Source organism: Phyllostomus discolor, chromosome 14 (genome assembly GCF_004126475.2).
Source record: "Phyllostomus discolor isolate MPI-MPIP mPhyDis1 chromosome 14, mPhyDis1.pri.v3, whole genome shotgun sequence".
NCBI classification, from domain to species: Eukaryota; Metazoa; Chordata; class Mammalia; order Chiroptera; family Phyllostomidae; genus Phyllostomus; species Phyllostomus discolor.
Window position 1 is genome coordinate 25,303,188 of NC_040916.2, and position 24,090 is coordinate 25,327,277.

At 65.4% G+C, this 24,090-nt stretch overlaps 1 protein-coding gene across 3 annotated transcripts in view; it reads left to right on the plus strand.

Annotated features, from left to right (window-relative positions):
- ILDR2 (immunoglobulin like domain containing receptor 2) overlaps window positions 1-18,568 on the plus strand; it is a 48,404-nt gene extending 29,836 nt beyond the window's left edge. For all 3 annotated transcript variants that reach the window (XM_036015299.1, XM_036015300.1, XM_036015301.1), the window contains 6 exons: window positions 2,300-2,446; window positions 3,855-4,031; window positions 11,691-11,804; window positions 15,193-15,412; window positions 16,297-16,885; window positions 18,142-18,568. In XM_036015299.1, the coding sequence (XP_035871192.1) occupies window positions 2,300-2,446; window positions 3,855-4,031; window positions 11,691-11,804; window positions 15,193-15,412; window positions 16,297-16,885; window positions 18,142-18,177 (1,283 nt within the window). In that variant the 3' untranslated portion in view covers window positions 18,178-18,568. The remainder of the gene's footprint in view (window positions 1-2,299; window positions 2,447-3,854; window positions 4,032-11,690; window positions 11,805-15,192; window positions 15,413-16,296; window positions 16,886-18,141) is intronic.
- Window positions 18,569-24,090: the final 5,522 nt, after the last annotated feature.

The window sequence follows — 24,090 nt, forward strand, 5'->3', positions numbered from 1 at the left end:
CCACGTGTCTGTGGTCTCTTCCAGGATGAACAGCCAAGCCCGCTGGGAGAGACTTTGACTTGCGTATCTTCTGTTATCAGGCCCTAAAAGCATAACGGGAATTCGAAAGGGGCTGAGACGGGGACCCAGGTCCTCCGTGCCGGGCCCACGGGTCCTTCAGCCCCCTCCCCGCCCACCTCGGCGTCTCAGCCGCACGCAGAGTTCTAAGCACCCTTAACCGAGTCATTACTTGTCTGCATTCCTTATGCCCCCAGTTATCCGTCTGCCCATTCATTTAGCCTGCAGCCGCGTGACTCTGAACCGCCGTCTGCAACTTCAGCCATGCACCCCTCCCTCCTTGGAGGCACGCGTCTGCACACCTGGTCTGCTCTGTGTACGATTTCAGGGCCTTCTGGGGCCCCTAAGTCCTTGGGGAATGACTGTGGACCATAGGCCAAGGACACTTGTCCCAAATGCACACCTCTGGCTTGTTACGTAGCTTGAGTGGAACGCACCAGCCTAGACAAGCCAGCGTGAGTTTGGCGTGGCCCAGCAGTCCGTGACGGGAGGAGGCTCAGAGAGAGGCCAGCAGGAACCACGGGGGAACGCAGAGCCAATCTCGGGGAGTGGGAATGGGTTCCGTCTTGCTGTGGAGGGTTTGGCCCACGGTTTAAGAGCTGCCTTGTAGTTGAGACTACAGAGAGATACAGCACATTCCTGGCCATTGCTTTTGGCTCGATTCAAGGTTTAAGAAACATCTAGAGCCTTCCCGGTTGAGCTTCACTCATTGTTTCCAAGAATTCTTTTGGCTCTGTCCCCTCCGCTGACCAGCCCGAACACAGACACTCTCTCATTCACGCTGAGCGCAGGGACACAAAGCGCTGTCTCTCTGTGAGCCCCCGGCTCCAGAATTGGGTCACTTTGTGCCACTCGGTCCCCCCACGTGAAAGAAACAATGTTACCTCGCATTGCTTCTTCAAATCAGACATCTCGCATACCCCAGTCCCAAGAAGGAGTTACTGTCTTTTTCGAATCTGGCCCTGGCTGCCGGGAATCCCCTCCCTGTGACTGGAGAACCCTTTCATGGGTTACAATGTTTGTGCGAGGTCACCGGCCACTCTTTTCTCCTCGACTGCCGGGCCCACAGCTCACCCCGTGTGCAGGGCTCCCTGTATCTCGGGGTGCACGCCGTGACTGTGTTGCTTCCAAGACCCAGGCCAGAGCCCTCCGCCATCCATTGTCCTCGGCACGACGCTCCCCGGCCACCCTCGCCGGCACGAGTCTTCTCATCCCCTCTGCGCAGAGAGCGTGACCGGGTCAGCGTGAGTGCATTTCAGGCGGCTGCGCGAGGAGGCGCATTCAGGAACCGGGAGCTGCTTTCTCTCTGAGGAAATTACGCTCTCGGCGAAGGTCCCCTAACTTCACCCTCATCACAAAACCCTTTATGTAACAAAAATGTCGCCGAATGTCCTCTCCACGGCAGGAAAATTGAATAACCCAACTTAGGAAAAACAGCCTGTACTTAAAGTCCATTGCAGAGGGCTTTTTGGTAGATGATTTTCCATCAGAATGAATGGCTCTAATCTTGTTGCTGTTAAAGGAGATCAGAGGTCCCTGCGGCCTCCCAGCCGCCCCCCCCCACCCCCGAGGGAGTGGGGGGGGGCCTATAGCAAGTCCCAAAAGCGAGGGGTGGGGACGGCATCTTTTCTGTTTAAATCCCCGTCCCTCATCATCTCTCAGCGCCGTTTGCAGGGCAAGGACACGCCCTGACACTGAGCTCAGGGCAGACATTCCAGGGGCGGTGGACAGGGAGACAGGTGACACCTAAGGACCCCGACCACCTAGATGTGTTCGGATTTAGGCCAGGTGGACATGGAGACGCTCTTCTCAGGACTTACACACTTCTAGGGGCAAGATTAACGAGGCTCCCCAAAATACGCGTCCACAGAACCCACCACTTCATAGCTCGGCAAACAAAGTCCCCTCCCCCGGGCACGAGTCTTTCCGCCCTTGTCCCTCCCTTGTGCCCACACTGTGGCCAACATGTAAATCCTTTCCCCTGAGGGGTCCCTGAAACCCCTCCCTGTGGGCCCCTCACTGCGCAATCTCCGTAGGACCGAGGCCAGGTGACGTCCCTCTTCTTGGCGGGCGTACAGATCTCGGTCCGCGAGGGCCCCCGGAGTTTGGGGGCTCTGTGCTGGGTGACGAGGCGCCTTCCTCCCCAGGCCCCCGCGCCCCCGCTGCTGCTGCCTGTTCGTGGGGAGACGCCAACACGCGTGCCCGTCCGTCCTGACGCGGCTTTCCCTGTGCGTCCTTCCAGAGTGGGTGTTCGTCGGCCTGGTGATCCTGGGAGTCTTCCTCTTCTTCGTCCTGGTGGGCATCTGCTGGTGCCAGTGCTGCCCGCACAGCTGCTGCTGCTACGTGCGCTGCCCGTGCTGCCCCGACTCCTGCTGCTGCCCGCAGGCCTGTGAGTACCGCGCCCTCCTGCGCCCCCTTCCCTCCCGCCCCAGTGTCACTCATTCCAGACCCCGCCCCCCGCCGGGAGCCCCGCCTCCCAGAGCTGACCGTCTTCATTTCCCATTCGCCACCATTTCACCTCTCCATGCTTCTTGTCCGCACCTGTCACCCGACTTTCGGAGTGCTCGTTGACCCCGATGACGACAGGAAGGGCAGGTTCGGGATGGCGAGGTTGCGGGGGAGGCCTTTGCCCTCTCCCCAGGGCGTTCAAACCCGAGGGAGCCGCCTCCGGTCATGCCCCCCCAGGCAGAGCGTGCAGACCGCCGCCGTGCGCACCACCCGGCCGCGGCTGGGGTTCATTCGCTCCCACGCCAAAACGGTGCGTGCGCGGAGGGACCAGTCCTCCTTCGGGGAGTCCCGAGTTCACGTGACGGGCCACGCCCAGGTAGGCGTGGTTAGGAGCCCTGCCAGCTCTTGTAGGAGAGCGACAGCGTGCGTGTTTAGCGCCCCCAGGGGTAAAGCACTTTCCGGAGGAGTCGGGGCTCTGCTCTGCTCTCGAGCTCCCGGCGGGGCCTGCGCGAGGAGCCCCTGCTCGCCCCGCCTCTCTGGAAGAGGCCCCGCCCCCCGGCAGACAGCCCGGGCAGCCCCGGCAGAGGCCGCCTACAGGCGGTGCGGTTGGGAGTGGGCTGCTGTCACGGCTCCCAGTGCCGCCCGATGACGCGGCTGCCAGGTGCTAAACACCGTAATTCCTGATGTCGTCGCCTCCCGACGGAGCTGGAGGAGTCCCAGGGAGCGGGGGAGAATGCGTCTGCGGGTGATTCAGTCCTGGGAGAACACGCCCACGGGCGTGCACGTCACAGGCACAGGGCGCACACACGCAAACACAAGCCCACACACGCACACGTTCACACACGCCCACACATGTACACACAAGTGCACGTACAAACACACACCCATATGTGCACACGCACAACACAGGCACACATGCATGTGTGCCCACATTGTGCACACAAGTGCAGGCATATACACACATCTGTGCACACATGCAGCACGACGTACACACATGTCCACATGTATACCTACAACCACAGGCAAACACATGCCCACATGTGCACACACATGAAACAGGCATACATGCACATGTGCCCGCACACAAGTGCAGGCACAGCACACATGCACACATGGGTGTGCACTGCATGCCTGTATGCACAAACACGACACGCACAATTGTGCGCAGAAGCATGCACATGGGTGCGTCTATGCACACAGACATGTGTGAGCACCCACGCACACAAGCACAGGCACACACACAGGCACACGCCCAGGAGCTCCCCGAAGCGCACCCTCAGGGGCGCGTGGCGTGCGGGTTGTGAGGGCGGGGCCGTGTAATCTCTCTCGCTCTTCCTCTCCCTCCACAGTGTACGCAGCAGGGAAAGCAGCCAAGGCCGGGTACCCTCCCTCAGTCTCCCGTGTCCCCGGCCCCTACTCCATCCCCCCCGTCCCCCTGGGAGGAGCCCCTTCACCGGGCATGCTGATGGACAAGCCGCACCCACCTCCCCTGGCTCCAAGTGACCCCACTGGAGGAAGCCGCAGTGGTAAATGTGGCCCCGGACCGCCCCGCCCCCGCCCTCCCCAGCCCACACGCTGGCCCCTAGCTGAAGACAGCCATGAGCTCAGGGATGCCTCTTTGGGGACAGTTGTCTCCTCTCTAGAAGTCAGTAAACCGTGTCCTCATCCCTGCCCAAGGCTCGGGGCTGACGGGCACCGAGGGGAGCACTCGGAAGCGTGGGACGTGGCCTGCGTCCTGCATCCTGGCAGTGCGGTCCAGGCAGGGGCAGAGGGTGGACCTTCGTTAGGACAACTAGATGCTAACAAGCATGGGACTGGGGGAGTCTGGGAGAGCCAGCTCCAGTGGTCGCCCAGTCTTCAGGGAAGAGGTGGGGCCCCAGCTGGGCCCGGAGGAATGGGAGGATTGGGAGAGCTGAGTGGGGGGGGAGCACAGAGCACCCCCGGAGGCAGCAGGGTGGGAGCCAGAGCCGGGGGAGCACGCCGTGTGGGTCGGATGGTGTCTGGCTCGTGTGTCTGGCTCTGCCGTAGGGCGGAGCCTCGAACCCCCCTCCCCAAGAAGAGCTGGGGCTTGGTGCAGTGGCAGGTGACGGTCACGGCAGGTGACGGTCACGGCAGGCAGCGTCCTGAGTGGGGAGGTGACAGGCTGACGAGGCAGGTGGTCCGTGGGCCAGAGTGGAGTGGGACCCCCGACTGAGATGTGACTGAAGTCGTTCGGGGGTGGGGGACATGGGAGCCTCTGAGCAGAGACACTGGGTGCTGAAACCAGTGGACAGACGGACACATGGAGAGAGGAGACAACTTTGGGGAACGAGGGGAGGGGACCTCAAGATGCGCCGAGGTGTCCCGTGGTGTGTGAGATACCCAGAGGTGAACTCGCTGGGAAGGCGCCCCCTTCAGGACGCACACGGGCAATTGCGGTTGCTGGCCGGGGTGGCCGGGCGTTGAGGTGTTCAAGCGTCACCTTCCTGGAGGTGCCCAGACAGGGTCACAGGGTCGTCGGGTTGGAACCGTGGGGAGTAGCGGAGTCAGGCGACTTTCACATCCCGAGATGTGGATGGGCCAGCGGGGTGCGGAGAGCGGATGTTACTGCCCTGGGGGTACACAGCCCGGCCGGTTCCCTGAACCCTCGGTTCCACCCGTGGGTGGGTGGGGGGGCGTCCTCGGAGAGTGGGCAGAACCTGTGCGTTTCCTCTCCCTGGAGCTGGCGTAGAATCCCCCCGCCCCCGAGACTGGGAAGGGGCCCCAGACCGAGGTGTGAGAGCTGACCCACGGAGCTGCAGCGACAGGACCACAGCCCGCGTCCCCCGAGGACGGGCTGCAGGGACGCTGGCGGGACCGGCTCTGCCTTGTCCTCGGCCTCCCTTCTCCCCAGTCTGTCTCCTCCTTCCCGTGGGACCCCCCCCACCCCGCCCCGTCCTCTTCGGTCAGGGGGCCTCGTCCTAACACGGTTCCTCCCCTGGGGGCGAGGGCGGCGGGCCCTCCCCGCTGCTGGTCCCCGCCTCTCCCAGCGCCCGCTCGCTGCGGGGCCGTCCTCGGGCCCACCTGGCCGCACTGACCAGCTGCAGTGAGGAGTGGCCTCAAAGCCAGGAAAACCTGTTAGTTCACGTAGCAAGAAAGCCCAGGGCAGGCGGCCCTGGGGCCGGCCAACGGCACAGCTCAGGCGGCCTTGCTGAAGGGCCTCGGTCCTCCCATCCCGCTCCGTCCTCCCAAGCATTCCCGTGACCCCGGGGCCGCTGCCGCCACCCTCCGGGGAGAGCGCGGGTTCAGAGATAGCGGACAGACACGCGTCTTCCTCCTGCTGCTTTTCTCAAGCGTGAGGGGACGCTTCCAGAAGCTTCCTTCCAGCTAACTCCTTGCGGTCTCTGGCCAGACCCGAGTCCTGTGCCCCTTCCTGAACCAGGCTGGCTGGGACTGACCACGACTCGTCTCTTGGGCGGAAACGCCCATTGACCTTGGGAATGGACAAGACTCGGGGCTCGCCCTGTCGGTGAGGAAGAGAGGGTGACGCACAAGCCAGTCCACCGTGGCCAGCCCGGCCGCATCGCCCCTCTCCGGCTCCAGGGTCAGGACAGAGTGTTCTTTACGGTGCCCCCCCGGGGCACGTTCTGTCCTCGTGGTCCCACCGCCACCATCACTGACACCGCCAGCGTTCCGTGGAGGTTATTCTCTGACGCACCTGGGAGGTGGTCAGAAACGTGACTCGTGAAGGTGTGAATTTGGCCCACGTGGCAGGGACACGCTCCCTCGGTGTTGGGGTGGTCACCTGGCAACGGTGAGTTCTCTGGTCCCGTCTGAACACCGTGCAGCGGGACAGGCGTCTTCGGTGAGCTGTGTGCAGGGCAGCCCGTGGGTTGCCCTGTGGGGGCGGGGCGAGGGCCCCGGCTCCTTCCTCCACCCTCCTTGAAGCCAGGGGAGACCCCTCTTCCCATGACGGATGACCGCCTGCCCCTGCCTGTCTCCGGGCCCGTCCCCTCGCCCTGCCACGGCTCTGTCCGCACTGAACGTGCACGCTGCACGCTGCACCCAGTTCCCACCTCACGCCTCCAGCCTTCCTTGTCTCGCGGCTCCTTCCTGTGAGCATTCAGCACGTGCTCAGCCCTGACCCGTGTGGCTCAGTGGGTCGGGCGTCATCCGGCAGACCGAAAGGTCGCCGGTTCAATTCCCAGTCGGGGCGCATGCCTGGGGTGTGGGCCAGGCTCCCATTTGAGGGCGTTAGAGGCGACTGTTGTTCAGTGTTTCTCTCTCACATCCATGTTTCTTTCCTTCCCCCTTTCCCCTCTCTCTAAAAATAAGTAAAATCCTAAAAGAAAGTGCCCAAACCCCTCCCGCTAAAATACAATTTGAGAAAACCCTGTAGTCCTCTGATGTCACCTCCCTGTCCCTTTCACCTGCTCACTGCCACACTCCTGGAAGGAGCTGCGAATGTGTGATGTCTCCATGCCCCCTGCTCCCGCCCACGCCCCAGCTGACTGCCCTCTGGCTGCCGCCGTCCGCACCCAGGAACCTTCTTGCTAGGTCGAACGGGCCCTGCTTGACCCTTGCCTCCCGGGTCTTCTTGGCACCCTCTGCCCCCTCCCCGCCCCCGACCTGCTCCTGCACGCTGCACTCCGCAGCATTTCCTCTCCTTTGCACATCGCCCAGAGGTGGGCAGCCCTGTTCGGTCCGCTGTCCCCTCCCTGGGACACCGTGCTGGCGCCCGCCACCGTCTGTTTGCTGGTGACTCCGACCTCTCCTCCGACCCTCCGTCCCACCATCCAGCCCCGTTCCGGGCATCGCCCCCCGGCTGTCCCACGGGCGTTTCAGACCCGACCCCTGGGGAACCGAATCCACCTGCCGCTGTGGACATCAGCTCTCCCATGTCCCCAGCCAGCGGCTGGCGCCACCGCCCACCCACCAGCCCAAGGCAGAAGCCGGGACTCGGTCCTCCTCTCATCCCCTCCCCCACTCCCCTCACCTAACTGGTTGTCCAGAGCCCAGCTCCAGATACCCTCGGAGCCACTGGCTGTCCTCCTTCTCCGCGGCCACCGTCCTCGTCCCCGCCGCCCCAGCTCCCCCCTCCTGCCCCCCCCATGAAGGGCGTCCTCTCCTGCCCCGTCTTCCGCGTCTACCCCCCCCTCGCTCTCCTCCGTTCTGTGACCACACCCACCATCCATCTCACAGAAAAAAAAGAAAAAAAAAATGGAGTAGGCAGGGCGGGGTTTGAGATGCCGTTTTCCAAACTGACAAGGGTGTGCCTCTCCCTAGACGCCTACTGTGCGCACACGGAGAACATGCAGATGTCCAGCATCGCCTCCCCTGGGGCGGCACTGCTGGCGGCGTGGGGGGCGGGGAGGGGGGGCAGGAGCCGGCAGCTGTCGAGTGGCCTGCAGACGGCCGCGCTCGGCCCGCCCCGCTGGGGCACGGGGGACAGGGCCGTACCCGCCGGCACCTGCCTTAGGGGTGCCCTTGGCGAGTCTTACGAGTCTCCTGTGGCTGCGATGGAGGAACTCCCTGAGCAATGGTGCAGCCTTCATAGGGCCGAAAGGACTAGCTCAAACCCCTTAACAATAGGAAGTTTTAGAAAACTGCACTGTGGCACACAAACGAACACCCCGTCTTCCCTCCCCGGGAAAACCGAAGTCGGCCAGGCGGATAGGTTAGGAGAGGCTGGCACGGGAGGCCGCACGCGCCCCCCAGAGGTCCCGGGCCAGGCCGAACTGGAGAAGAGGCTAAACCACCCATCCACCCGAAACTGAAACAGCGCCAGGAATTTTTTAAAAAGTCTGGACGTTGGCCAGCGGTCTAGGACATTTATTACTGAAATATCGCCGCACGCCAGAGTTCTCTGGTCTTCAGACGAACTACCGATAGAAGTCAACCAGACACCACTCTGCCTGTTTTGCAAATCAAGAAAAAGGTGACGAAGGCCCGTACATTCCCCCGTGGGAACCTATGGTCCAGCGGCGGGGTCGGGGGTGCCGGGGCACGAACGTGAGGCTAACGTGAGCAAAGACTGCAGAGCGGCGTTTGACCGCGCTGTGCTCCGGTGCCGGCGCGGAGAGAGGAAGGTCCCTTCGCTCCGAGGGGTGAGGAGGGGCCCGCTGGTGTTCCGTCTGCTCCCCAGCACGTCGGGGACCCGGCCAGTCCGACAGAACCCCTTACAGGGCGCCACGCAGTGGGGCCAAGAGCTGATGATTAAAGAAACCCAACACGTCTCAGGGGAGCGCCGCCGGGCCTTCCAGCTCCTGGTCAACCCAGGGGTGCTGCCTGTGGGGCCTGGAGATCAGCCCCTTGCCTCTGTCCTTCTCTGACAAGTGACGGGGACTCGGGTGTCTGGAGTCACAGCCTGAAGTTGCGGCCGAGTGGTCGAAGCGGAAGGCCCCTCAGGGAGTCTTCCCCCGAGCCAGGACCGGCGGGCAAACCACCGTCTGAGGCTGCAGACAGTGCCTGAGACTTTTCGGGGACCAGTCGGCCTGCGCCTACATCGTCCAGTCCGTCGCGTGGCGAGGAGGGGGATTCGTCACAAGGGTGCAGAACCGTCTGAACTCCAGTCCAAGCTGCTGCTGCCCGAGAGGTTTGCAGCTGTTGCTCAGGGTGGCGGCCACCTCTGACCCCCAGGGGGCAGCCGGTGCATCAGCCTGTCCCACGGGGTGACCTGCCGCCCACCCCACCTCAGTAGTTATTACGGACGGTTTGTCGTAACGGCGCTTCACGTGGTAGGAACACCTGGGGATAACGCCGCGGCTACAGGGGGTTTGGCCCCGTCCCGGAAGGCTGCGGGCACGCTTTACATAGGAAATCACCGTCGTGATGATAATGATGATGATGATGATGATGATGCACAACATCCCGAACCCTTGTGCTCCCTCAGGCTCCCCGCCGAGCCCTCTCCTTCCTGGTCAGCGTTCTCCGACCGGCCGCCACCTGCACGGCCGCCCCTGCCCTCGCTGTGTAATCGCTTGTGATGCGGTTTCTGTTCCCGGTTTCCTTTCCATGCGTCCGTCCGTCCGCTCCCTCCCTCCCTCCCTCCCACAAACACGCCTGTTTCGAATGTCGGCCGGGTGCCGGGTGCTGGGGACACAGCGGTCAACACAGAACTGGCCCCCGTCCTCAGGCGCCACCGTCTAGAGAGGGAAACTCGTCGGAAAATGCTCTTTCTGGAGAGCTCAGTGCCCCACCCCCACCCCCAGGCTGCGGCTCAGCTCCACAGACACCACGCCCTACTGTGTGTCAAGCAAGGGCCCAGGGTGTTTGGGTTTTTTTCCTTCCAAAATGATGATTCCTGTCCTTCAAGAACCTGTGGGAAGACTACGCACTTACACAAACAACTGGAACCGGAATACGTGAAGGGCCGTGACAGAAACCCAAGCGGAGTGGTTCGTGAGTCAGGAGAGAGACGGAGCAGAGACAACGTCTCCAGCGACGGACAGCGAAGCCCTTCAGAGGGGGTGACGCTGGCGCTGCCCCCAGCAGTGACAAAGAACTCGGGCTTGGTTGTCTTCTCTCCTTCGAGAGGCTGTTCCAAGGGTGGGGAGCGATCGGTGCCCTTTGCAGGCCCGACAACGGAGCCCTCGAGGGGTCACCACTGACTTGGGGTCCCCCATCATCCGGGGGATGGACCCGGCCCCCCGCCCAGCCCTGTGTCCCACCGTCACACGGAGCTGCTGGGGCGCAGACGGCAGCCCCGTGGGGGTAACCGCGCATCCGTCGAGCCGCCCGTGCAGAGGCGGGAGGCCGCGTGGCTTGGCGAATAAAATCGTTTCTGCTGACAATTGCCTCTGCGAAAGGATTTCGGGCGTCACCTGGGGGAGGAGGAGGCGCTGAAGGGCATGTGCTGAGATTCATTCTTTTTTTTTATAAGTAACTCGGCAGTTCGAGAGGAGCGTGGACTGCCCGGCGTGCTCCCACGTAGCAACCAGGCGCGTGGGGGCGTCCCTCCGTCCTCAGTGCCACAGCTGTGGAATGTTCTGTCTTAATCTTCCACGTCCGTGGCGCGTGCGGGAGGCTTTGTCCACGGCCGGGGCGGCACGGCCGGAGAGCCGGGGCCCGGCAGCCCTGTGGTTGCTCTGCGAGTCTGCCTCTCGGGGTGGGGACAGGGGTGTTGGAGTCGGGTCAGCTGCTCCCAGCTCTTGGTACAGTCCCGAGGGGAGATGACAGGGAGATAGACAGGGCCACACCCCAGGCCACAGCGCCCTCACTGCCCACTGCAGGCCCCTTCCTCTGCGTCTGTCCTCCCCCCGGTGACCCCAGGCCCAGGACAGGCCAGCCGTCCAGTCGGGTCCACTTTCCGCACCCAGAGAGCACCCAGCACGTGGTCAGTGCCCCAGATGTCGCCTGTCACCATTGTTGTCCTGCGCCCGTCCCCCGTCCTCCCTTGTCCCCCCTCCTCCCCTCTCTCCTGCCGCGGGGGCCGGTGCGGGCCTGGACCGATGCTTACGTGCTGCCGCGGGGCCCCGACAGCCTGGGTCCCTGACGGTCTGAGGGACGGGAGTGTGGGGCGGGGGGATTCTCTCGGGGGCTTTCATGTTGCCGTTTAGTGAGCCCTGGAAATAAGTTCTGCCTGCGACCCCACAGCGGCCGGCCAGATGGCTCGCGCCTAAAACGTGGTGGCTGTGCTCCCTCCCCTAACAGGAGGGAAGGAGAGAAGGAAGCCCCTCTGGGCGACCCTGCTGGGCTCCCCGCCGACGCGTGCACAGCCCGTGGCCTGATCTCACCCCGTTAGTCCCACGCGCCCCCGCTCACGCAGCCCGCACCCGTCTCCCGGGCCACTGGAGGTGTCCGGGCCCCCTCGGTCGAGGCCCCCGAGGCTGAGGGGCCCGTGTCGTGGACACAGGTGCCCCCGAGGGGCGGCGTGGCGCTCAGTAAGACCGTGCCCGGGTCCTCGGTCCGGAGGGCACCGTTTTCTGGTGTGTTCACGTCATCGGAGCAACCTGGGGTCCGAGGGGACCCTCTTGAAGCGGGGCTGCCGGGGGTGGAAGACAGGAAGCGGGGGTCAAGGGTCGACTGGAAACGCCCCACGATGGGACTCGGTCGGTGACCCGCCGGGCCTCTGTTCCACCTCGGGGCAGAGGGCACCCCCGGGTGGGAGCGCAGGTCCCGGCTCCTGGGCGGCCGTCCGCGTGGGGACCGTGTTTTCCGCTTGTGCCGTGCACCAGGGCCCCCGACCCCCGGGGAGGCCGGCTCACCGTCTTGTCCTTCCCCGACAGTCCGCAAAGGCTACCGGATCCAGGCCGACAAGGAGCGGGACTCCATGAAGGTGCTGTACTACGTGGAGAAGGAGCTGGCGCAGTTCGACCCCGCCCGGAGGCTGCGCGGCCGCTGTGAGCACCGTGTCCGCGGGGTCTGGGGGCCTGCCGTGCGGGGACTCGTAGCTAAAGGGGGCGTGGGGCCAGGGGGGCGGGGGCACCGAATCACTGAAGGCGGGCCGCTTTGGACGCTCAGGGTCAGAACCGGCAGGGGTGCCCGTGAGGCCTCCCTGAAGAGAGTCAGCGGCTTCCAGTGTGCAGGAGGGAGGGGCAAAGGGACTCTGGCGGGAAGGACGGGGCCATGGTGTCCCCCCCCCCCCCCGAGGTTCCCACTGGGTCTCGGTGTCACCAGGGCAGGCTCGGCACTCCCAGGGGTGGAAGTGTCCCATTGAAACGCAGCCCGGGCCAGGTCAGACGCGGACTGGCCCGCCCCTGGCCAGGCGCGGCCGTGAGGTCGCCGTGCCTGTCCCTGTGGAACCCACGAGGGACGAGATGGGGTTCTGGGGAAGCCGTGAGCCGCAGCCGCAAGCAGCCTCGCTCAGACGAAGGACGGCAGGCTCCGCCCGCCCGGGTTGCGGTTCTAAATCCATCCTGTGGGAGCCTCGGGCACCGCGCCTCCTCCCACCTCGCGGGCTATAAAAAACCGGCTCCAGATTGGAGTGTCAGGAATGCAGATGTCACTGCACTTGACAAGCTGGCGGTAACCGTGTTGTCATGGAGCCCTGCAGGGGGACAGGGAGCTGGCCGGCGATCGGGGAGAACCGGCCTGTGGGGGCAGCGGTGGCTGTCACGGCGCCGAGAAGAAGTTAAACTGGGAGGCGTCTCCTGTCTGAATGCATGGAGATGGCCTGCAGGGCCTGCTGGGCCAGGGAGTCTCCGTGTCCGGGGGTACCTTGGCGGTGGCCTGGACCGAAGATGAGGACACAGATGCCGGAGGGCGGAGGTGACGGAGTGAGACCAGAACCCAGCTCTCCCGGCCCCCGTCCCGGACCCATTGGGCGGCCCGCGGCTCCGTGGTGCCCTGCTCCGAGAGCACAGCCCGCCAGCTCCCCGGACTGCAGGGCGCTGGAGCAGGCAGAGACACGCGCCTGAGTCTCCCTCCCTCGTTGTGCGGAGGACGGAGCGGGGGGGGGGGGGTGCAGGGGCGTCGCCAGTGCCGGGACGGGCGCCCACGGCAGGACTGCAGGCCCGTCTCCTGGAACCGGCTGGTTGTCATGACGACAAAGGCACAGAGACGAGGCCGGGCAGAGCTCCCCGGACTTGGAGAGGGTCTATTTCTGAAGAGCAGAGCAGCCCTGAGGGCGGGGGGGAGGGGCCAGGGAAGTGGGACAGTCCCGGGGACCTCATCCCAGAGTGGACCTCATCCCAGAGTGGACCTCATCCCAGAGTGGACCTCATCCCAGAGTGGACCTCATCCCAGAGTGGACCTCGAGGGGTCAGGCTGCGATGAGAGAGGGACCCATTCTGTAAGAAGTGGGGGTTCCAGGGTCAGGCCGACGGGCTCCCTGGTCCGTGAGACCCCCAATGTCACGCCCCTTGTGATTAGGGGTTGCTCTTGGGATGGGTTTAGTCTGGGGTCCCAGCGCACCCACGTCCCGCCTCCCGTTCCAGTATGTAAATTTTACTGGCGCACAGCCGAGCCAATCCACGTACACAAGTGTGTTCTCTGTGACTCCGCCCAGGCGACAGGGGCAGAGCGGAACGGTCGTGACAGTGCTGCCGGCAGATCCTGAAATACGGGCCGTGTGGCCCCTGGTGGAGGGCATGTGCCTGCCCCGCCCGAGACGCCCAGTGTCAGGCGGAGTCGGTGGTCACACTCCGCGGGGCACAGATCCCGGAGCATGCAGCCTGGACGGCCCACCCGCGGAGCGGGTGGGCAGAGAGCCCTCCCTGTCTGGGGAGCAGAACGGTCTCCACGACCCCCTGAAGCTTAGGGAGAGCCCTGAGCCAGTCGTGCGAATCTGCAGTAGCCACACGGGGTCGGACCGTCCTCACGCTTACTCGGTCATCTCCGAGTTCTCTCTGCATGATTCCCAGGGGACTGGGCTTCGCCAGGACCACGAGAAAAGAGAGGTTCTAGGTTTTACTAACCGGGAATCACTGGGAAGAAAGAAGGTTTAAAATCGGGTGATAACTCAAAGCCACGGGTGACCACACTGTGGGGCGTTCCTGACCAGCCCCGCGTGCTGCAGGGACCCGAGAGGAGCCGCGTCTCCGCCGTGGGCAGGGCCGCCGTCCCCTGCGGGGGCGGGAAGTAGCGAAACTCCTCCCCCGCTCCTCCACGGACCGCCGGGGACACGGAGGGAGAGCGGCGGGGGTGGGGGGAGGCTCGGGCCCACTCGCCTTCGCGCCTCCCACCCCCGAGCCCAGCTTCCCTCTGGCTCCGCAGCCAGACCTCGTGTGTGCTCAGTGTTGAGTCCGATAATATTTGGAAGTTCTGACCGAGGGGTTTTAAAAAACACATGGCTTGAATTACATGACAAATAGAGTCACTGGATTTATTTTTTCAGGAAAATGAAATTCAATCCATCTTGAAGTTCTATAAATAAATAGGTTTTTTTCCCCTTTCTTTCCCAATCCCCATCCTGGTCCTTTTTCCCCGTGTGCTCCTGCACAAGGCCCCCCGGGCCGCCTTAGGATGTGAGGAAGCTGGGAGCAGCCCACCCCCCTTGCATTTGGGGCTGGGGCCAGACCACACCTGGAGGCCGGAGGCCAGGGTGCAGCCAGCGCCCTCCTCCCCACACCTGCCAACGGCTGTCCCAGCTGCCACGGCCACAGACACCTGGGAACTGCCCCCTGGGGAGGGGCGGGGGCTCCCTCAGCCCTGGAAATGGACCTGGGCCCATTCGGAGAGGCCGTTCCAGGCTCCCGGAGCAGCTTCGCACAGGGGTGGCCAGTTGTACTTGAGGCATGCCCATCCCCCGGCCCCGTGGACCCCTTGCTCTGTGGGCAGGGCCACAGCTGCAGGAGGCTGGCGGGGGCGCCCCCGCAGCCAGGGCAGCACCGGCCCTGGAGGCCTCATCTCGGGACGGGGCCGACAGTAGGGAGGGCGCTGTGATCACGGCTCCCACCCCGTGGCTCAGCGTGCCTCGGGTCACCACGGCTCACACAGAGTCGCGCAAGGAGTAGGCAGACGTCTGAATGAGGGCGATGATGCCCCGGGAGGCTGCCGCGGCTGCAGAGAGCCCACGTCCCGGGAAGACTGCCCGGGGCGGGGCAGTTATAACAGCTGTTTCCCGAGGGCAGGAAGGGAGAAGCCTCCCACTCGGTCAGCAAGGGAGCCCGGGGCTGGGCCAGCGCCTGCCGAGCTGACAACACAAACACCACCAGTTCAGGTCCACACCCGCCCCGGGCGGGACCGGACTGGGGCCCCGCGGCAGCAGGGCCCGGGGTGGGGCTCCCGGTCTCCGCTGCCACCACCGGCACAGGGAGAGCTCTGTCCCGCCCGGTGTCGTCCCCACAGATAACAACGCCCTCTCGGAGCTCAGCTCGCTGCACGAGGAGGACAGCAGCTTCCGCCAGCCCTGCCACCAGACACGGAGCAAGCGGTTCCCGGCATCGGGCGACCTGGAGAGCAACGCGGGCTACTGGTCGAGTGTCGTGGGGGGCGGCGGCGGCGGGGCGGGCCGGGGGCCCTCGGCCGTGGAGTACAGCAGAGAGGACCGGGACAGCTTCAGGCACAGGTGCCGGCGGCGGCGGGGGCAGCTCGGGCTGGGCGCGAGGGGCAGGCATGAGGGGCAGGGTGGACCCAGGGCTGTTCTTGCCCGGTGGCGCCTCTGCTACCCCGCCACCTCCCCTTCCTAGGACAACACCCCCTTCCCACGTTTCATACGCAAGGGACCGCTGTGTGTAGAGTCACCGTTCCAGGCCCTTGGGGGTGGGCGCTCTGGACCCCTTAAATGAACCCTGTTGACCCCGCCCTGCCCTGGCCGTATATTTTATCCCGTGGCCTCTAAAAGTCCCACCCAGCATTGCCACCCTGTTTGATCATTTACACGGGAAAGGTTAAAGGTCAAACGTATCACACGGTTGCATTTGGTGGTTGTCACTCCACAAGGCAGGTGCTGTAAGTGTCCCCATTTTAAGCTGGGACACCGAAGCGTACAGGGAGGCCAAGGAGCTCACCCAGGGCCACAGGGCCAGCGAGTGTGGGAGACCCAGTCGTGGGGCCCCTTCCGCATGGCCGCTTCCCACCAGACAGCACCTGCTCACTCCCCTGGCCTCTGCCTTGGAGGACGGCAGACACTCCAAGACCTCTGTCCCAGACCCTCCCATGTGGGGGGTCCTCTGGCCTGTGCCCATGAGGGAGGAAAAGGCCTGTCTGGCATCACTAAGTGGCCCAGGGGCTCCTTGGCCACAGCCGTGTGACCTGCAAGCCACACCTCCCGTGGGGGCTCGAGGGTGTGAGCAGTGACCCCGGGGGCTCCCCACCAGGGGTCACAGATAACAGTCAGGGGGCTGCCCCTCCGCAGTGAGAGGTGGGGGTGGGCTGGGACCAGGGCTCGGCCCAGGCAGGTGCTTGCCCCTGGCCTTGGGCGCCGCCTGACCCGTGCCCCCGCCTCCGCAGCCAGCAGCGCTCCAAGTCCGAGATGCTGTCGCGGAAGAGCTTCGCCACGGGCGTGCCGGCGGTGTCCATGGACGAGCTGGCCGCCTTCGCCGACTCCTACGCCGCACGGGCCCGCCGAGCGGAGGGCAGCCTCGACGCCCGGCCAGGGAGCCGCTTCGAGAGCGCAGAGACGCGGGCGCGCGGGGGTCTCTTCGGGGACGGCCCGCCGGAGGACTACTCGCCCGAGCGGTACTTCGGGGTGCGGAGCCACAGCCGCGAGGCCCCCGCCGACGCCGAGCGCGCCTGGACCCCCGAGGACGCCGCGCTGCCGCGGCTGGTGAGCCTGCCGGCCGCCTGCGAGCACCCGGGCCGCGGGGGCAGCCTGGAGACGCCCGCCCGGCGGGGCGCCCCCTACTACGCCTGGTCGCCGCCGGCCACCTACCGGGCGCGCGCTGCGCCCAGCGACGACGACGACGAGGGCGCCCCCGACGACGCGCTGCCGCCCTACAGCGAGCACGAGCTGAGCCGGGCGCCGTCCCACCGCGGCCGCGACCTGTCCGGCCACGGCACCTCGGAGAAGAGGCGGAAGAAGGAGCCCGCCAAGAAGCAGGTGGGGTCGCGCGCGCCGCCTGACCAGGGTCGCGTCCAGGGCCTGGGTGGCCGGACGAGGGGAGCGGGGCAGGTGGCCCCCAGGCGCCAGAGGGGCCAGGGGGCGGAGCCGAGCGGCGCGCTTCGGGCAACGCGGGCGTCAGGCTGGCCCCCCAGCGCCCTCTACCGGGCACGCGCGAAGTGAGCAGGGCGCCGCCCGGTCTGGAGAGCGGGAAAAGGCGGGCGTCACAGGGGTGCAGCCGGCGAGCTGGATCCTGAGCGACCAGCTGTAAGAAGCGTTTAGCATCAGGGGTTCCAGGTGCGCCACCCCCGCGGGCCTTAGGTGGGTTTCGGAGGCCTGCCGGCGGAAGGTGCTGCGCATGCCCGCATGTGCACCGCCCCCCCGCCCGGTCCCCCTTTCCACCCTGGGGTGAGGGTGTGTGACGCACATCGGGCTCCAGAGCGAGCCCACGTCCCAGGGAGGGCGAGCGGCTGCCGCTCGTGGAGAAGGACCACTCACAGTTTCTTCCCCCCTCTGACGTTTTGCTGAGTGGAGACGGCCCGGCGCCCGTCTGGGGGAAGCCGGCCTGGTCCCCGCCCAGTTCACTGTCTCTGGTGGGAGGGGCCTTACACAGACCCTGCTGCCTTCTCTCTGAAGGCCAGAGCGGGGGGCCGCCTCCCCCAGGCCCCAGATACCAGCTCTGGACCTCAGAGCAGCCTGGGGGACACCCACAGATGTCCACGGGGGGCAGCCAGGGGCCTCCGTGCTCACTCTCCAGGCCCCTCCTCAGTCCCCTGCGTCTCCGACCACCCTGCTTCCCCAATTCCAGCCCAGATATTTTCTCCCTGGGAGAGCACGGGAACAGAGAGAGACTCTGATGGGATGGTTGGTCGCTCCGAAACAAGCCCAGCGTCTTCCATGGCCCTCCCAGGAGAAAGACATGGTGACCCACATCCTGGGAGCAGGGAGGGCGCTTTCCGGGGACGCCGGGTCCTTGGCACCCCGTCCCCAGAGGGGTCGTGACACCATAAGCTCTCGGTATTCCGTGTCCCCGGAACTCGGCTCTACCAGACGTTTGCTGTCACTAAGCCAGACTTGGGGACGGCAGCTGCCAGCCGAGGGAAGCACCGCGTCCGGCTGGCCGGGCATGCACAGGCGGGGGGTTCGGCCCGCAGACCCGCCCGCTGTGCCGGGCTGAGCTGGGCTGGGCTGGGCTGGGCCGGGCCCCCCTCGCCGGCCTGTGGTCTCACGCTGGGGCCTTGTCTGCTCTTCCCCAGAACGACTTTCCGACCAGGATGTCGCTGGTGGTCTGATGCGTGTCCGAGACGCCTCTCTGGACGACTAGAAACCGGACGTGGGTGACGGGGCCGGACACACACCCAGGAGCCCGCCGGCCCGGGACCTTCTCCGGCCGCCACCTCGGAAGGTTTGCCGATCTTTGCCTTGGCCAGGGGCGGGGGGACCGCACGAGGGAGCTGGCTCCAAACCTCGGTCGCCGGCGCACCCCGGGAGAAACTTGTCACGGAAATGACTACGTGCAAGAACGTTCCCCACGTGGAGTTTCCTGGCCACGGGGCCCCGCCGCCCCGCCTGCTGAGCTGAGCCAGGACGCCTCTCCGAGCCCCACGGGGCGCGCGCTCCACAAGACGCCTCTGCCTGCAGGACACCTTCCCGCACCCCCTGCGCAGCAGCCCGAGAGACAGAGGGAGGGTCGTCCCCGCTGTCAGGGGTCCTCCTGCCGAGGACAGGAGACCGCCCCCGGCTCAGCATGCCCCTCCCCCCCATCGCCTCCTGCTCACGGGTCGCCGGCTGCTGCTCACTAGAACCGGAAGGCCCTCCCTGAGCCCCGTGACCGTGGCCTGCTGGACAGTCACAGAAATGACTCCGTGTGCTGGTCTGAGCGACAGGTATCAAGCAGCTGGAGCTCCAGGGAAGGGAGCGTGCCTGCTGGGGAAGCCGTCCCGGTGGTTTTCCTTTTCCGTCCGGAGAACGGAGCTGCTCTCTCTCTCTCTCTCCGCTGCACTCGCCTGAGTCCTGGACGCTGAGGGCTCTCCCCTCGCCCCCACGGGGGCTGTCCCTCGGGTGGGGGCCACGCACAGAGCCCGCCCCCTCCGCACTCTGATCGGGCCGTCGTCGGGTGCCTGGTGACAAGGGCTCCGAGCACACACGTGGAAGGGAAGGGGGGAAAAGAAGAGGCAGCGGTGAGCACCTGAAGAGAAGAGAGCCTAGGCGCTCACTGCACCTGGAATGCGGGCCGTCCTCCCCACCAACTGCACGTGATCTTCCCGGGCGGCCACCACGCGCCGTCCCCGCCCTCCGCGCTCCGCCGTCCCCGCACACGGGACACCTGGCCCGGCACCCTGGCCTCGCCGGGCGGCCGCTCCGATGCTTTGGGAGACCAGGTGTGTCGCTTTTCGGGAAAGAGAACTTCCCGTGCCCACTCTTGCCTCAACGACGGGTTTCGCCTCCCAAAGCTGCGCCTCCGGACTCGGCATTTTGGGTTCGTGGCAGCAATGGCCGCTCCTCCCTGCCCACCTGGAAGCGCGGTCTGTTTCTCCGCCCCTTGAGTCTGGGGTCGACCGGGTGGTCTGATCTGGCCGGCGGCCCAGGGACAAACGGGACGCCACCAGAGACTGGAGAATCCTTGTGCGTGGGGCTCTCGTCCCCTCCTGCTGCGGTCGGGAACCCTGTAGTCGGTGACCCGCCGGTGAACAAGCCAGGCCGTCCTGCCGTGTGAGGACAGAAAGGGGCCCGGCCCCCCCACCCGCCCTGTGACAGCCCTCCCACGCTCGGCTGCGGAGTCCCCCCACAGGCGGCCCCGAGACCAGCAGAAGAGCCGCCCAGCTCAGCTCGGCCCGCACGGCAGGCTCCTGCCCGAGGCCTGAGACGTTGGTGTGTGCTTCACACGCTCGTCTGTCTTCAAGGAAAAACCCTTTCTTCTTGTCTCACTGCCAGCCCCGACTCCCGACTCCAACCAGTGGCCGGCGTCTCCCAGTCTCCACTTTCTCCGACACCCCGCACCGTTGTGGCTGCGGTTGGCTCTGGCCGCCGGAGGACACTGGCCTCCCTGTCCCCACCTCCCTCGCCGGTCCGTTCTCTGTCTTTGGGCCCGGGGGCAGTCTCTGACCACGACATCTTCTCCAGCATCTCCTCGGCCTTCCCGGGAGCCCCGACGGATGCCACGCCCCCTTCTCGGAGGACCACCCCTGCCCACCACGGCATTTCCAAGTCAGTCGTCTGTGTGCAGTCAGACCGAGAAGGGACAGGTGGGTCGGTGGCCGTCACAGCCTGGAGGAGAACTGGCCTGGCCGAGGACGTCACGGCGGCTCCGGCCCATCCCGGAGGAGCCAGGAGGACTGTCCAGCCCAGGGCCAGCGCTTCCCAGGCCGGAAGACGGAAGCCACACAAGCCTGGGGCTGGGCATTGGCATCGCGGGCGTCCCTGGCTTCGGAGAGCCCGGGTCGGGCCTGCCTGCTCGGGTTGCGGGTCCGACGGAAGCACCGCTTCTCCGTCCCCGCCTCGGAGGGCAGCGTGCGCGGGTGCCTCGGGGAGCTGCAGGAGCCCCCACGTTGGTCTTCTCCCCACCGAGGAGCCCCGCCCACCAGCTGCAGAGACCCCGGGAACCGTCTCCTTGCTGGGGACACGTGCCACTGGGTGCAGGGGGAGGAGAACAGGGGAGAGAACAATTTCCCCGGGAGACTGGTGATTCCAGAGGCCACAGAACAACAGACAAGGGAAATACAAAGCCGGTAATGGGCTCATGAAATTATCACCTGCAGGAGGGGGGTGGGGCGGGGACCGGGTCGTCCCTATAGAGTGACGTGGGTCTCTGGGACTGACGTGTGGTCAGGAGAGAAGGCGGGCTTTTTGGGGTACTCGCGCAGGAGAGAGGCTGAGTGGGCGAGGGAAGGCGGAGGCGGCCGCCCGCCCCCCGGCTTTTCTGGGCGTGTCCCTTGTCCCTTCTCTCCCGAGCGTGTGCCCTCGGAGGCAGAGCCTGGGACGTAGCTTCCTCCCCAGGTTCCCCTGGGGCACCAAACACATCAGGGTAAGGCGCGGGGGGCTCTGTCCCTGGGGCCCTGCGGTGGGGCCGGGGAGGGAGAACCCGCCCGAGAAAGAATCGGCAGGCCCTCTGCACAGGAGACGGAAAATGGCTGTGGGCGGGTGACAACAAGCCCTAGAATTAAAGGTGTTTTTAAAACTTAAATGGGTATAGTTTGATATTTTAGCACTGTGCGCGTTTGTGCTCCCCTCCTCTTTAGAGGTGCGCCCCGTGATCTGAAAAGCCAATGTTCAGAAAAGACAGAGGTGAATGAGGCTGGGAGGAGGGGGGGCCCAGTGGGGTGCCGCTGTGTGTGCCCATGAGTCACGGTGAGTCAGCGCGAGCGGAAGGAGGGGGCGTGGGTGCAGGCGGCAGGTCCCCTGGGGGAGGAACGGCCTTGCTGTGCCACGCAGAGGCTCATGAGGGAGCTGGGGACATTCGTCCTGGAGCTGGCAGACCTGCTCCCAGGGCCTCTGTCTCTCCGGCTCAGTCCTGCAGCCCCCAGGGCCGCCGCCGGCCACCCTCACAACGCAGAGTGTCTCAGAGATGAGGGGCCCTCCCCTCCCCTCCCGGGAGCCTCACTCTGTGTCCGGCACGGGCCCGGGCCCACAGGGGCTGGGGAGGGGACTGCCACGCAGGCCCGAGGCACGCGGTGCTGAAGACACCCAGCCCCCCCCCCCCCCAGCGCGCCCCCCCCCCCCCACCAACACCACAAAACGGTCTGGAAGACTTCACACAGCTCGTCTGACCGGACCACGCCGAGGGCAGCCTTGGCTAGAGGCTCGGGTGTGGACAGGCTGCAGCCGGCCTTTCCTTGGGGCCGGGGGAAGCCGTCGCTGCCATCGGTGACATCCCAGACCTCCTGGGTCTTTAGACTCCAGCCTGTAGGCCCTTCTGCTGGGTCGGTGCTGCCCCGCACTGCTGACCGCCACACAAGTGACACAGCCGCTGTGGACAACGGCCCCCTGGGCCCCGCCTCGGAGGGGGAGGGGCTGGGGCGGGGCTGGGACTTGCACTGGGACAGGAGCTGCCCACTGGCGCACTGGGAACCGCCACAGTGGATCCCGGCCGCGGTGTGGCCCCAGCAGTGGGCGGGACCGAGGCCTCCACGGGCTCGGAAATGTCTCCTCCAGCATCCTGGCGAGGTCCTTCCCATTCTCTTGGGGCCGGCAGCCCGGCGGTGACGGTGGTGACTGGCTCGCCGGGGTCCAGCGGCAGAAGGAGCAGAGAGAAAGGAAAGCTGGGGGCACCCCAAGGCCCCTCCCAGACGCTCCCACCCCAGTGCAGGGCGGCGACAGCCTCCCTCCGCCCTGGGGCCGAGGATTACAGGTAATGTCCTCATTTCCCTCCTTGGCCGTCTGAGCGATGGCGACCAGGAAGCACAGAGACCGCTGGGGAAGCGGCAAAAACGAATCATTTCCCGAAGCAGTCGCACTGCCAGGCTGCTGGCCAGCACCCGCTCCCGCCTCAGGAGCCACCGTGCGGCGGGCGCGAACAGTGAAATCTGCACTCCGGACCCTTCCAGACTCCGGGCCAGCGCCGCCAGAGTCTCACAGCAGTCCAGCCCTGCCTGGTGGGACAGAGAGACCCACTCTCACCCACGCAGGGGCCCGGGTGCTCCCCGAGCCCAGCTTCTTCCTGCCGGGATCCTACCTCCTACCTCCCGGGAAGCCGGGCAGCGAGGGCCCACGTCCAGGGCTCTGCACGTCCGGGGCAGCGAGAGGAGCTGTGAGCTGCCACCGGCAGTGGCCGAGCTTCCGCTCTGCCCGGGCGTGGGAAGCAGGCTACCACTCACACGTGCGTGGTTTTCACGGTGTGCTGCTGTTCGCACGCCGCTTCCACGCATGTTATCCCATGGATCTATGAGGTTACAAGAAGCGGAGTGACTTGCTGTGGTCAGGTGACTTTTCCAAACCTGGAGCCACCTGGCTGGCGTAGCTCAGTGGATTGAGCGCGGGCTGCGAACCAAAGTGTCGCAGGTTCGATTCCCAGCCGGGGCACATGCCTGGGTTGCAGGCCACAGCCCCCAGCAACCGCACATTGATGTTTCTCTCTCTCTCTATCTACCTCCCTTCCCTCTCTAAAAGTAAATAAATAAAATCTTAAAAAAAAAAAACCCTGGAGCCAGGCCTCCTGACTGTGCAGGCCCCGCCCCAGTCCCCCGAGGGCTAGAGGCTGGCTGACCCTCGGCGCAGCCACACCCAGGTGAGTTCGAGGGTCACGCCAGGCCACCTGCGGCGAAGCTGCGAACTCAGACGCGCCGCTCCGTCCTACCAGGCCCCGCCCCTCAAGGGTGGAGTGACAGGGACTCCGCTGGGCCCGGCCCTGTTGGGGGAGGGCCTGGGAACACGTGCTTTGGAAGTCAGAACCCTTCCCGAAGAAGCACTTCTGAGCCAAAATCCAGGTTCATCTAGACTGGGAGTTCTGGGGCGTGGAGGCAACCTGCTTCCAGGCAGAGAGCACTGCCTGGCACCCCGTCTGCCTTGGGGGGCGGGGGGGGCGGCTCTGCTAGAGCCAGGAGTGGCCGGTGCAGAGGGAGACCGTGATGCCACTCACAGCAGCGTCTTGGGAGAGTCCGCTGGTGGGGCTGCACCGATTTCTCCCGGGAAGGCCGGAAGGAGCAAGCCTCCTCGCTCGCTGTGGCTTTCTGAAAACGCCACCTCCTCGGCCAAGGTCTTGGATGTCGTACCCCGTGAGGACCCCCCGCGTGGGACGGTGAAAGCAGGACACAGGCGGGGGGGGGGGGGGGGCTCGAGGAGGTGCCCCCCGAGAGTCACCCACCGTGGGATTCCCGCCTTGCCTGTGGCATCCTCCCTGAAACGCCTGTGTCTCCTGCCCAGGAGTTTTTTTCTTGGTGTCCAATGTACACAGTGAATTGGGTTGTGTTTTAAACGTCAATGAAGCATTTTCCACCTCCCTTTGCTGTCGAGAAGCTGCCATTCACATAACTCTGTCTAATCCAATCATGATCTGACGTTCGGTGGCCGCAGCAGACACACAGAAGCCACACGCCACCTGGCCGACTGGGGTGGTTTATGCCCTGTGGGGGTGGGGGGCGGTAAGTAAACCCGGGAGGCTGACGGAGCACCAGGCAGCTTTTCACCGAGTCCTAGGAGCTGCGCCCCGGACCAGTTCCATGCGCTGCTCTGCACAGACCCCACTGAACCTCCAGGGGAAGGTGACATGC